The sequence below is a fragment of the Leucoraja erinacea genome, chromosome 25 (assembly GCF_028641065.1).
Source record: "Leucoraja erinacea ecotype New England chromosome 25, Leri_hhj_1, whole genome shotgun sequence".
Classification (NCBI taxonomy): domain Eukaryota; kingdom Metazoa; phylum Chordata; class Chondrichthyes; order Rajiformes; family Rajidae; genus Leucoraja; species Leucoraja erinaceus.
The window spans coordinates 11,863,567-11,877,400 of record NC_073401.1 but is presented as its reverse complement, the minus strand read 5'-3'; the positions used below and the strand labels follow the sequence as shown (position 1 = coordinate 11,877,400).

At 43.5% G+C, this 13,834-nt stretch overlaps 1 protein-coding gene across 1 annotated transcript in view; it reads left to right on the top strand.

Annotated features, from left to right (window-relative positions):
• The window catches only part of hip1rb (huntingtin interacting protein 1 related b), a 100,579-nt gene that overhangs the window by 49,457 nt on the left and 37,288 nt on the right, over positions 1–13,834 (top strand). Inside the window, exons 5-6 of the mRNA XM_055655668.1 lie at positions 2,764–2,844; positions 8,162–8,238. Of these exons, the coding sequence (XP_055511643.1) occupies positions 2,764–2,844; positions 8,162–8,238 (158 nt within the window). The remainder of the gene's footprint in view (positions 1–2,763; positions 2,845–8,161; positions 8,239–13,834) is intronic.

Genomic DNA, 13,834 nt, shown 5'->3' with positions numbered 1-13,834 from the left:
CGAACCAGCTGATTCCACACAGTATCTCTAAAGTATACTAACCTAAACAATATCTAATCTCCTCCAGGATGGGAACATAATATATCAATAATATAGAAATATAATCTGGATGTGAAGGTAAAATTCACTTATTGATTGGTAATTTGACTTTAGTATGTTTGTAAATTAACTATGAAAGCAGTCATGTGGTTGGGGGATGAAATCATTGTAATTGATTTCATTTATATACATGGCCATCTAGCTGGAAAATGTACTATAACTTACTGTACTTTCATTTCTGTTCCCAGTCTGGGCTTCGTCCAGTAGTGTTTAGTTTAGTTTAGAGATACAGCGCGGAAACAAGCTCTGCGACCTAGCGAGTCCGCACCAACCAGTACACCAGCACTATCCTACACAACAGGGAGAATTCTGAATTTTTACCAAAGCCAAATTAATCTGGAAACCTGTACATCTTTGGAGTGTGGGCGGAAACCGGAGCACCCGGGGAAAACCCCGCTGTCACAGGGAGAACGTAGAAACTCTGCACAGACAGCACCCATAGTCAGGATCGAACCAGAGTTTCTAGTGTTACGCTGCGCCACCGTGCCGCCCCTTATAGTGCGAATAGGTTCACATTTTATGGAAAGAGCTATTGGATAACAATACATTTGGTAAATGTATTTTGATGTCTTTTTTCGGATAACTACTGTTAAAATCATTGCTCACCAGTCAGGCTGAATCCACAGATTGACACTGGGTCCTGTCAGACTGCATTTCACACAGGGCAACAAGGTTACCATCTGAGCCACTTATACACACACTAACATTCCCCAGTGGCAGCATCTTGAGAGCATGGGACATATTTATTCACATGTGGTCGGACTATCCAACAGTTTAAAACGTACATAGAGCAAAACAACACAGGTACAGGCACTTTGGCCCACAATGTCTATGCCGAACATGAAGCCTGCATATAATTCATATCTCTCCATTCCCAAAGTAGGAACTTGAATTAATAATGTTTACGAAGGAACTGCAGATGCTGGAAAATCAAAGGTACACAAAAATGCTGGAGAAACTCAGCGGGTGCAGCAGCATCTATGGAGCGAAGGAAATAGGCAACGTTTCGGGCCGAAACGTTGCCTATTTCCTTCGCTCCATAGATGCTGCTGCACCCGCTGAGTTTCTCCAGCATTTTTGTGTAACTTGAATTAATACCACTGGATAATAGGGCAATAGACCTTACTGATTATTTCTGGGTAATATTACAATAACACAATGTACACATCATTGTCTTCATTACACTAATATTTGAAAAGTTCCCATCTCTATTAGAATGCAATTCTTGGTGCTATCGATTATCTGAGAATTGGGGCTTCAGACTCTTCGGAATTTGTTGAAGATTTCCACAGTTGATAGTTTTGCTTTAATCCAGCTTGGCCAATTCGACTGTAAAGTGTCTAATTTTCAATTTCATATTTAGTCTTCTTTAAATGTTGCATTAATATTGTTGCATGATATCCCAGTGTACTGTACTTCTCTGGGTACTGGTGGGAGATTCTCACCATGAGCACACTGGATATTTACACCAAGCGTGGTCTACCTGTCCACCATTCCATCAGAAACTGCAATGGAACATTGCTGGCTTCATTAAAGTTGAGTGGCACAGTGGTGTAGCTTGTAGAGCTGTTGTCTCACTGTGTCAGAGACCCAGATTCAATCATGACCATGGATGTTCTCTCTGTGGAGTTTGCACGTTCTCCCTGAGACCGCATGGGTTTCCCATGGGTGTTCCATTTTCCTCCCACATCCCAAGGACGTGTATGTTTGTGGTTAATTGGCCTCTGTAAATTGCCCCTAGTGTGTTGGGTGTGGATGCGAAGATGAGATAACATGGAACTAGAGTGAATGGGTGAGCGATAGTCGATGTGGGCTTGGTGGGCCATATAACCTATTTCCATTCTCCATCATTCCACCATATTCTATCCCACCCCACCCCACCCCACCCATATCCATGTTACCAGTTCAAAATATGTTGTCTGGCATCAATTAGTCCCTGATATTCATGGAAGTGCATGCCTACGCAGGGTATAGTAGAAATCCTATGTGGAACATGGGATGTTCACTTTCATTAGGTTTCCAGTACACCGGAGGTTGATGTTGAAGGTAGGGCAGTGTTCGTCATTAATGGAGGTGAAGTGATGCCCAGGTTTTGAGAGGACATGAGACCATGAGTATGAGTTACTGTATCTGCTGGGTGGCATTTACTCCATCGATGGGTCACACTCCAGCATCTCTTGGCCTTTCCCGTGAATAGTGCTGCCTGTCTATTTACGACTGCTGGATTTACGACACTCAGCCATACTGGCTAACGTAGTTTAAAAGCAGAAACACTCTTCAAATACCCAATCTGACTTAAGAGTTTTAAAGTGACTGATCTTCATCTAATAGTGGATTGGATTCTGCCCTCGTCTTGCTCTAAGTGAAGCATAAATGGATGCGTTGAGTTGTTTTAGATTTTTAACCTTTTTATCCTCTTGCCCGATCCAAACGAAACAGTTTGGGAGGCTTAACATTTCCCTGGTAGTTACTGAACAACCTATATCATTGTGAGAGGCGACTCGAACAGCCACATATTTGGAGACAAAAAAAAGATGGTTGCATGGATTTACATTTGAGGGGTGCAATGTGCCCAAGTGAGAGACAAGGGCTTCTCCATAAACAGAAACTTTTCCAGTTGGAACACTACCTTTTAATTTTGTGGTACTATCTTTTCTTTTCTAGGCACATATGCATGATCGTTATGGACAACTGGCAAGTGTCTATGTTAAACTTCTCAACACCAAGATGGATTATCATAAAAAGGTATTTTCTTTTCACACAAGATTGTTTGAATAGCCTGCATTATTTTATGTTTTTTTTATACTGAAAGTATCCAGAAGCAACATAGTTAAATATAATGTTTAGGAAAGAACTGCAGATGCTGGTTTAAATCTTCTGTCTGAAGAAGGGTCTCGACCCAAAACGTCACCCATTCCTTCTCTCAAGAGATGCTGCCATTCCTGCTGAGTTACTCCAGCATTTTGTGTCTATCTTAGTTAAATATTGTTGTGCCAGGTCGGCACAGTGGAGCTGCTATCTCATAACGCCAGAGACCCGGGTTTGATCCTGACCTTGGGTGCTGTCCGTGTGGAGTTTGCACGTTCTTCCTGTGACCCAGGTGCTCTAGTTTTCTCCCACGTCCCAAAGACGTTCGGGTTTATAGGTTAATTGGCTTCTTAAATGTGTAGGGAGGGGATGTGAAAGTGGGATAACAAGAACTGGTGTGAACAGGTGATCGATGGTTGGCGTGGATTCAGTGGGCCAAAGAGCCTGTTTCCCTGCTGTATCTCGAAAGTAAACTAAAAGAGATTAGAGATACAGTGTAGAACCAGGCCCACCGAGCCCACGCCGACCAGCGATCACCCGTACACTAGTTCTATTCTAAGCCAATAAACCTGCATGTCTTTGGAGTGAGGGAGGAAACTGGAGCACTCGGAAAAAACCTACACAGTCACATGGTGAACGTACACACTTCATACTGACAGCATCCGAGGTTTTGGTGGAACCAGAGTCTCTGGCGCTCTAAGGCAGCAACTCCACCACTGCGCCACCGTGTCGCCCCCTGCGCCAGTGTGCTGCCACAAACTAAAAACTAAATACAAATGAATATTTCATGAACAATCTGTCTGCTGTTGTTAATATACCGACTCCTTTGATCTTGTACAATGTTAGAGTGCATCTGCAGAGTGCTTTCTATATTCCTTGGCTTGCATCCAACAAACTTAGTCTTATTAAGAAGGCAATTTCAAACAATGAGCTGTGGAAGGTGGGTTTCTGCAGCAGCTCCTTAGTAATTGAACACTGCGTAATGCATCCTCTAGGACATACTTTAAAGACTGCACAATTTAAAGTGTGCCCTTATTTATTATTATCATTGAGAATAACCAGACAATCTAAATTGTGGACAACTTAATTGCCACCGTGGTGGGTGGGGTGAGGACTGTTTTCTTACCAACAAGATTGTGGGTAAACTCTTACCTGTTAATGCATGAGGCTGACAGTTCCCTGTTACATTTTCTCCAACATACAGTCACCGTCGAGCTGCAGTACACTTGCCCTGAGCATTCTCAGCCCCATCTTCGGAATGGGCCAATCTTGAACTCACTGGTTCAATTTCATTGTGTAGGAAGAAACTGCAGATGCTGGTTTTTGTATCCCTCTTCGGCCCAATCTCTTTCATCCCTTCAAATATTCCAATTTTCTCACAAACAAATTGGCAGAACGGCCAGAGAAAGGTAGTTGAGGCAGGTACCATAACAACATTTAAAAGACATTTGGACAGGTACATGGATAAGACAAGTTTGGAGGGATATGAGCCAAACGCGGGCCGATGGGACCAGTTTAGATGGGGCATCTTGGTTGGCATGGGCAAGTTGGGCCGAAGAGCCTGTTTCCATGTTGCATGACTATGACTCTCTACAACTATGACTTCTTCATGTTCATAAGTCATAGGAGCAGAATTAGGCCAGTCGGCCCATCAAGTCTAATCCGCCATTTAATCATGAATGATATATCTTTCCCTACCATCCCCATTTCCCTGCCTTCTCCCTGTAGCCTTTGACGCTCTTACTAGTTAGGAATCTGTTAATCTCCTCTTTAAAATAGCCAATGACTTGGCCTTCACAGCCATCTGTGCAATGAATTCACCCCCCTTCCCTTTCTCTTCTTTAATTGTGGAAAATGAGTAGCATTTTAAAAGTACAAGCCCCACTTCACATTGGCTTGCATGGGATTTGCACTATGGATATTAATGTGTATTTATTGTCTGAGGGTAAATTAAACGATTCCTAAAGAAAGATATGCTTGCATTTATGTAGCTCCACAAATCGGCTGAAGGCCCCACATACTGGTTCAACTAATAAATTCAGGAAAAAAGGGCCCTTAAACAGTAGTACAATATACAATGTGGATCTTTCGGCTTGTACAAAATCATGAGAGGAATAGATCGGGTAAACTCATAGAGTCTCTAGCCCAGAGTAGGGGAATCGAGAACCAGAGGACATTGGTTTAAGTTGAGGGGGGGAAAAGATTGAATAAGAATTTGAGAGATAACTTTTTCACACAAAGGGTGGTAGGTGTATGGAACAAGCTACCGGAGGAGCTAGTTGAGGCAGGGACTGTTGCAACATTTAAGAAATATTTAGACGGGTACGTGGATAGGACAGGTTTAGAGGGATATGGGCCAAACACAGGCAGATGGGACTAGTGTGGATGGGACATGTTGGTCGGTATGGGCAAGTTGGGCCGAAGGGCTTATTTCCACACTGTATCATTCTATGACTTGAATAAATTATCACATGCCTCCTCTCTACTTTGAAATGGTGACATGGAATCATAAATGTCCTCTTGACAGGGCAAGAGGGACTTTTATTTAATATTTCAGCTGAAGGACGGAAGCTCTACTGCACTGTTTACATCCTGACATTTATTGATCACCTCCTCAAATATATGCAGCGACTTGGCCTCCATGGCCTTCTGCAGTAGATAATTCTGTTGGTTCACCAAGTCATGCTATTTCTCCTCTTCTCAGTGCTGTATCCCGGGACAGAAACTCATGCTTCTTCAACCTTCAGCCAAGGGAATCATCACCCTCGGCTTTCAGCTTGTCGAGCCTGTGAGATTTTGTACATTTCTATCTTCTAAATGCTAGTGAATGGAGGTCTGGTTGCCTAATGCTCAAACCCACATGCAATGCAGGTCAAAGTACCTCTGCTTTCCACTCTGTGCCTCACCTGGATGCACACCCATTTCTCTCTTGGACCTTCTCTTGTCCCTTACACGTATATTCCTTCCTCTAGCTTCACAATTCGAACTCCCTTCTATCCTTATCTCACACTTTTTGTCTTTTCATCCCTCCCCTTTTGTCAACCATCTGCCAATCAAACCCCCCCCTCACCTGTATCCACCTATCACTTGCCAGGCTTTGTCAGGCCCCCAACTCTCTTCCAACTTTCACTCCCCTATCACAATCAGTCTGAAGAAGACTCCTGACCTGAAACGTCATCGGTCCATGTTCCCCAGAGATGCTGAGTTACTCCGGCACTTTGTGTCTCATTAAGACCAAAGTGCTATTTGCCTTCTTAATGGCTTTCCGCTCCTGTTGTTTGCTTTCAGTGACTCATGGCCAAGAGCCCTGAGAGCCCTTTGTACATCAATGATTTCCAATCCATTACGCTTGCTTTCTATTTTCCCTTCATTAGTATTTGTGCGTATTTTCCACTTAATTAACTTGTCTAAATTGCCCTGAAGCCTCTATATCAAAATATTCTGTCATCAGCAAACGTAGAAATAGTAGAGTCTCTTCCTCCCATCCAAACCATTGTTAGATTTGGTGAATTGCAGGGTCCCCAGCACTGGTCCTGTGGTACCACACAGCCAGCCCCGACTGCCTACAAAAATATCTGTTTTTTCTTTCGTTTCCTGTTAACTTTCTTTTCAGATCAGAATGTGACTCCCAGTCCTAAGTGCGTTAATTTTGCACACATAATTTCTTACATGAGATTTTCTGAAAGTCCCAGATATATCACATCCACTTGCTCTCCCATATCCCAATGCAGATTGTGTTGGTTATTCATAACTCCACCATTATTTAATCACCTTGGCATTATGTACCTACTTACCAGCAGGTGAACAATAACCATAGGATAATCCAAGGGAGACCTCTCATGCTACCAAATGGACTTAGCCTTACAATAATTGGAAGAAGTTGACACTAGGGCAGCAAGGTGGCGCAGCAGTAGAGTTGCTGCCTTGCAGTGCTTGCAGCGCCAGAGACCCACTCTGGTTCAATCCCCACTATGGGCGCTGTCTGTACTGAGTTTGTACGTTCTCCCCGTGACCGCGTGGCTTTTCTCCGAGATCTTCGGTTTCCTCCCACACTCCAAAGACATGCAGGTTAGTGGGCTTGGTGTATGTGTGTAGGGTAGTGTTAATGTGCGGGGATCGCTGGTCGGCACGGACTCGGTGAGCCGAAGGGCCTGTTTCTGCTCTGTATCTCTAAACTAAACTCAAAACAAACTAGAAGTAAAGCTGGGAATTGGATATTCTGTAATACAGGCTGTATTTACATTGTGAATTTAGATGCCTGCAGGGAATGGTGCCTAACAAGATTGTATACAGACAGTTTAGATACCTGGTGTTTGATTGTATTGCTTGCTGCGGGCAGCAACTGTTATTTGCTGGAGTGTCGCTGTCGATGTAATTACTTTTTAATGTGCTGAATAAATTCAACAGTTATTGCTAAATTTAATTCAGAATGGGAAAGAAATTGATTTCTTTTAGAATGTTAACTAAGTAGGTGAGGGAAAACAGACTCAAGGAACTGCAGATACTAGTTTACGACAAAAGGCACAAAGTGCTGAAGTAACTCAGTGGGACAGGCAGCTGGACAAAATGGATAGCTAACCTTTAGGGTCAGGAAGAAGGGTCCCGACGTGAAAAATATTTGTGTTCTCCAGAGATACTGCCTGATCCGATGAGTTATTTCAGCACTTTGTGTCTTTTTTTGTGTGAGAAACAGATTCTGTGAGATATGTATACAAAATGATGAGAGGCATAGATAGGGTTGGTAGGCGGTCAGAACCTTTTTCTCAGGGTGGAAATATCAAAGACTAGGGCATAGCTTCATGGTGAAAGGGACAAAGTATAAAGGAAATATGCGGGGTGTTTTTTACGCAGAGGGTGGTGGTGGTAGATGGCTGGAACATGCTGCCAAGGGTGGTGGTGGTGGAGGCAGATATACTGTAATAGTGGGTTTAAGAGACTTTTGGATAGGCATGTGAATATGGAGGGATATGGATTTAGTACAGGCAGATAAGAGTTGGTCGTGGCATCATAGTTAGACACAATGTGCTGGAGTAACTCAGTGGGTCAGGCGACATCTCTGGTCATGTTTTGTCACCCCCCCCCCAAGGATGAGTGATTTTTTGGGTCGGACCCCTTGTACAATCGGGTCTTGGCATCATGTTGGGCTTATACATTGTGGGCTAAATGGGCCAGTTCTCCTGCTGCACTGTTGTATGTTCTAACTCTCAAATAAATTCACTTCCTGAACACAGATTGTGGTTATTATTTTGCACAGCATTCTGAGTTCCCACCGAATCTGGAAGTGACAGACGAAGCACTGGATAAAGCTTCTGGCACAGATGTAAACAATATGTAAGTCTGATCAGCGCCAGGCCACCACTGTGTTTCTTTTGAACGTGATGCATTGAGTTGATCTGAGCGTGTATATGGGAGGAGTAGTTGGAATTATACCCGAGGAGGGTGGCTGTGATTGTTGGCCAGTGCCCCCAGGCTTGGTCTTCACTGCAGGAGCTCCTCAGCTAGTTATCCTTGGCCTTTCAATCTTCAACAGTTTCATCAGCTGCCCCTCTTGCCTTCCTTCCATCACATGCTCAGCACAGACATTGTGGGCCGAAGGGCCTGTTCCTGTGCCGTATAGTTCTACATTGCAAGTGTGGCTGCTAATTGATTGCACAATGTTAAATTTCATTGACAATTCATAGAAACATAGAGAAACATAGAAATTAGGTGCAGGAGTAGGCCATTCGGCCCTTTGAGCCTGCACCGCCATTCATTATGATCATGGCTGATCATCCAACTCAGTATCCCGTACCTGCCTTCTCTCCATACCCCCTGATCCCCTTAGCCACAAGGGCCACATCTACCTCCCTCTTAAATATAGCACCTCCCTCTTAAATATAGCAGAAAATAACTCATGCCTGCATGCTGCAAGATGTAGGCAATCTCCTGCCGATTACTGTGAGGTTGCAAATAACATTTGTGCTGCAAAAGTGCCAGGCAATGTCGATCTCCGGCAAACGATGGACGAACAAGCTCGACTTTCAGATAGGTACATGGATAGGAAAGGTTTAGAGGGATATAGGCCAAATGGGACTAGCTTAGATTGGTCATGTTGCTTGGCCCGGACAGGTTGGGCAGCACAATGGCACAACGGCAGAGTTGTTCCCTTACAGCGCTAAAGACCCGGGTACAATCCTGACTATGGTTGCTGTCTGTATGGAGTCTGTACGTTCTCCCTCTGACCACGTGGGTTTTCTCCGGATGCTCCGGTTTCCACCCACACTCCAAACACAGACATGTTTGAAGGTTAATTAGCTTCTTTAAATTGTAAATTGTCCTAGTGTGTAGGACAGTGCTAGTGTACGGGGTGATCGCTGTTCGGCATTGACTTGGTGGGCCAAAGGGTTTATTAACACACTACCTCTAAAGTCTAAAGTAAAGTTGGACTGAAGGGCCTGTTTCCGTCTCTGTTCAATGGTATTACTATCAATGTCCTGCAGATCCCACTTAATTGGAAACTAAATCATCTTGGTTGCAAGACTACAAGAGGGGCTGGGTATCCAGTCCTGAAGGTCTCACCTCCTGTCACCCCAACACTATTCCACTTTCCACAAGGCACCAGTCACGAACAATGATGAAACACACTCACTCACACTCCACTCGAATGGTTGAACGACACTCCATCACTTACCCATGACAGCATCCAGCAGAGGCATTCCCTCCACCGCCCGTAATACTCATTCTCACCAGTGGCTGAATTGTGCACCATCTCCAACATCCACCATGGTCACTCACCCTGGTCACTCTGCACCCTCTAACACCAGGAAGCACAAAGGCAGAGGACACACAGGAACACCACCACCCTGCAAGGTCCCCTCCAACCTGTCCAACATGCTGACTTAGAAAAATATGGCAATTATTTCCTCATCACTGGGTCTAAATTCTACAGCTACCCACCCAATGCTGCAATTTCATCAAAGTTATTGATTGATTTATTTAATCAAAGATACAGCATAGAAAAAGGGCCCTTCGGCCCACCAAGTCTATGCTGGCCATCGACACGAGTTCTATGTTAGCCCACTTTGGCATCCATCCCTACACACTCGGTGCAATTTACGGCCAATTAACCAGCAAACCTGCACATCTTTGGGATGTGGGAGGAAACCGGAGCACCTGGAGAAAACCCACGTGGTGACAGGGAGAACGTGCAAACGCTACACTGACAGGATCGAACCCAAGCCACTGGCGTCAGAGATAAGGACAGAAGAGGTGTGGATTGTGAAGCCAGAGGAAGGGATGTAGATGGACAGGGTGGGGGGTGGAGGGAGCAGCATTGTGAGAGAATAGGATTGAACCCGAGTCTTTGGCACAATGAGGCAGCAACCTTACCAACTGTTCCACCATGGGGCCCTAAATTGGGGAGAACGTGCAAACTCCACACAGACAGCACCCGAGGTGAGGATCGAACTCGGGTCTCTGGTGCCATGAGGCAGCAACTCTACCAGCTGTGCCACTGTGTAGTTCCTCAATGGTTCATGGTATCAATAACCCACAAGCTGCACATGGACAATTATGGATTGGCAATAAATACTAGCTGTGCTTGCACTGTCCACTGTCCAACAAATACAAGCAAATTCCATTGTTAGAGGATTCCTACATTACTGGAGAGATTGAAAGGAAGAATGTGTGTCCATCCTCAACCGCATATAATTGGCACATTTATCCATTTACAATTTGACTGAGTTGTTATATATTTAACCTCAACCTAGTTAATTTGCCTTGCTAAATCTTAAATTGAATTGTGGTTGAAATCTCTAAGTAGTTTTAATAATATCTTGAGCTGTGAGAACATCTCAGGTGATTCATGATTTATTATTTTTGACCTTGAAATCGAGGGCTTGTTATTCTCAAAAGCAAAATATTTACCTGAATATACATTTCACTTTGCTGCCTCTGGGCCTTTTGTGCCACATCTGAACAGTTGAGCGGCACGGTGGCGCAGCAGGTATAGCCGCTGCCTCACAACGCCAGAGACCCGGGTTCGATCCTGACCTCGGGTGCTGTCCGTGTGAATTTTGTGCATTTTCCCTGTGACTCTGGGCGCTCCGGTTTCCTCCCACATCCCAAAGACGCGTGGGTTTGTAGGTTAATTGGCCCCTGTAATTTACCCATAGTGTGTAGAGAGTGGATAAGGAAGTTGCATAACATCGAACTAGAGTGAATGGGTGATTGATGGTCGGCATGGGCCGAAGGTCCAGTTTCCATCTTGTTTCAATAAGGTAAATTAAACTAAACTAAGAGGCACGGATAGGTTCACTTGGTCACATACACTGCTGCTGTATGAATGATCTGTAGGGACCAAGGAAGAGCTGCTTGAAACTATGCCCTAATACTCTTCTGTTTTTGAACTGTGTCCAAGTTTGTCCAACTTTGTATTTATCCAATGTTTTTCCTTGCGAAGAAATATTGGGAGAGCTCTATGTAAGTTGGGCACGTCCAAAAACCAGATTCATTTTAACAGAAGACTTTAAGATTAGACATGTGTAGACATGTGTAAGACAGTATTGTTTTCTCAAAGTAGTGCCCTGGACTCATTGATTATCACCTGAACTATGAGGATAGACAAGAGAGGTGCTAGTGATATCTCAGCTGAATGAAGGTAACAAAGATTCCCAGTGGAACAGACCAGCTTTTCTAAGGCCTGCTGGATCTCCTAGTTGCTAACTAGAAACTAGAAAAAGTCAGTGCATGCTTAAAATTAGGAAACATTCTTTCACATCCACGGTAAAATATTCTCCCCAGTATTTGTTTTCTGCGTTCAAACTTTACTGTTTGTACCTTTTTTAGAGCATTATTCTCTTTTTGGAGGTGAGTTTAAAAGACTGTACCTGGATGCCATTTTCTCAGTGAGTGAGCTGAAAAATGATGCCACTAACATTGGCTGTTTTATGTAATAATATTTACCCCCCCCCCCCCCCCCCCAAGTTCAGGAGAATCGCAGCTAACCTCAAATCGTATCATTTTGAGCAATAAAGCTAATTTTGTATTGAAAGAATGTTGGCAGGGCAACATGGTAATTCTGGTGTAATCAGCACTGGTATGACAGATATAGCCTTCAAAGGTCTATTGGAACAGGAAAGTCTGATATTTATGAATTACCGTCAGTCCTCTTTTAAAACATTTGCTCCCTCTTTTGCATTAAAACCCTAAATGCTGGTCTTCCAATTTAACTGACAGTGAAAGACAGTAGTTTGTAGATCAAAAGGACTTCTTCACGACCTGATTTTAAGACATTGTAAGCAAACCTTTTGTTTTTTTTTCAAATGCTGCATTTCCGTGCAACATAGGGCACGTTGCATCATTTGGTTTACATTTGTAAACATTAACATTGATCTTCCCAATTTATAAAGGTGGTGAAATAGAACACTGTCAATGCTCTTAGTCATTCTTGCTCACCATACTTCACGACTGTTGACCAAAGGCTATTGCCCTGAATGGGTAAATAGATAATTATTTAGTTCCACATTTGTATCAGGCAAAAACATTATCTCCACAAATAATGTGCTGTTAGCCTTTTCCAAAATTAAGGTGCCTTTGCGGTAATAGGTGTCGTTGGGGGAACAATGTAGACCCGGAGCAAAACACACAGGGCTGGAGGAACTCAGTGGGTCAGGCAGCATCCGTGGAAGGAATAGATTAATAATATTTTGACCACCTTCAAACTGTTTGGAGTAGGGGGAAACTGGAAAAGTTTGTAAGTTATAGCAAGTTATAACTATAGAATTAGGCCATTTGAATCCCCATCATCTACTCTGCCATTCAATAATGGCTGATCTTTCTTAACCCCATTCTCCTGCCATCTCCCCATAATCCCTGACACCCGTACTAATCAAGGAAAGAGAGGTGGGGATGAACAAAGCCTGGCAAGTGATAGGTGGATACAGGTGAGGGAAGGGGTGTGATTGTGCTGTTTTTATTTACAAAATTGTCGTGTTATGTTATTTTTACAAAATGGTGGAAACACGCCTGGGTCTATGCTACCCTGGCATCACGCCTGCATACACGTGTGGGGCTTTGAAACTGCTGATGAGTTGAAGACATAAAAAGAGTGATCCTGCATCTTGTATTTATAGATTAAACAGTTGATATAATTAGAGGAGCCAGCCTCCTGGTCTGAATGCAAAAGCAGAATAGTTGCAAAGTTTTAATCTTACGTGATCCAGAGCACAGTTGCTCTAAATGTCTATCTGTAGCATCCACTAACCTAACAGGCCCTTCGGTTTAGAGCATGTTTCTAACAAACACAAGTTATGGTGACATTTTAATAAAGGCATTGGTTTGCATTTAAATCTGAACTTTTTTTTACTAGCGTTGAATTTATCATTTGGGCTCTAACTTTGTTGCATTTATAGTTTAGTTTGTTTTTTTAAAAGCTAACTTTACTCCAGTGACTATCTAACAGGAACAAACATGCTAGCAGATGTACACTGTTGTACCAAATAATATGTCATCTATCAGTAAAGCATTTGTTTTTTGAAAGGTGATCTGAGAATAGAGATGTATACACAAGGAGCTGCAGATAGAGTCACAGAGTCATAGTTTACAGCATGGAAATAGGCTCTTTGGACCAATTTACCCACACCAGCCAACATGTCCCATCTGCACTAGTCCCACCTGCCTGCATTTGGCCCATATCTCTTAAAATGAAAGCTCGACAAATACACGGAGTTCCAACTGCATCCAAGGATGAAACAGAGTTTTTTCTTTAGGTAGTTGTTGATGTGCGCGATGCTGATGATTTTTCAGACTGGAATACTCAGGCTGTGTTTAGTTCCCATGTGATCTAAGGGAACGATGGTGCCCTTGAATTCGTAGGTCAGGCAATGATGAGTATTACTGTGACCTTCCTGGCTTCTGTTGTTGAGGCTGGCCATTACTTTTCAGAGGG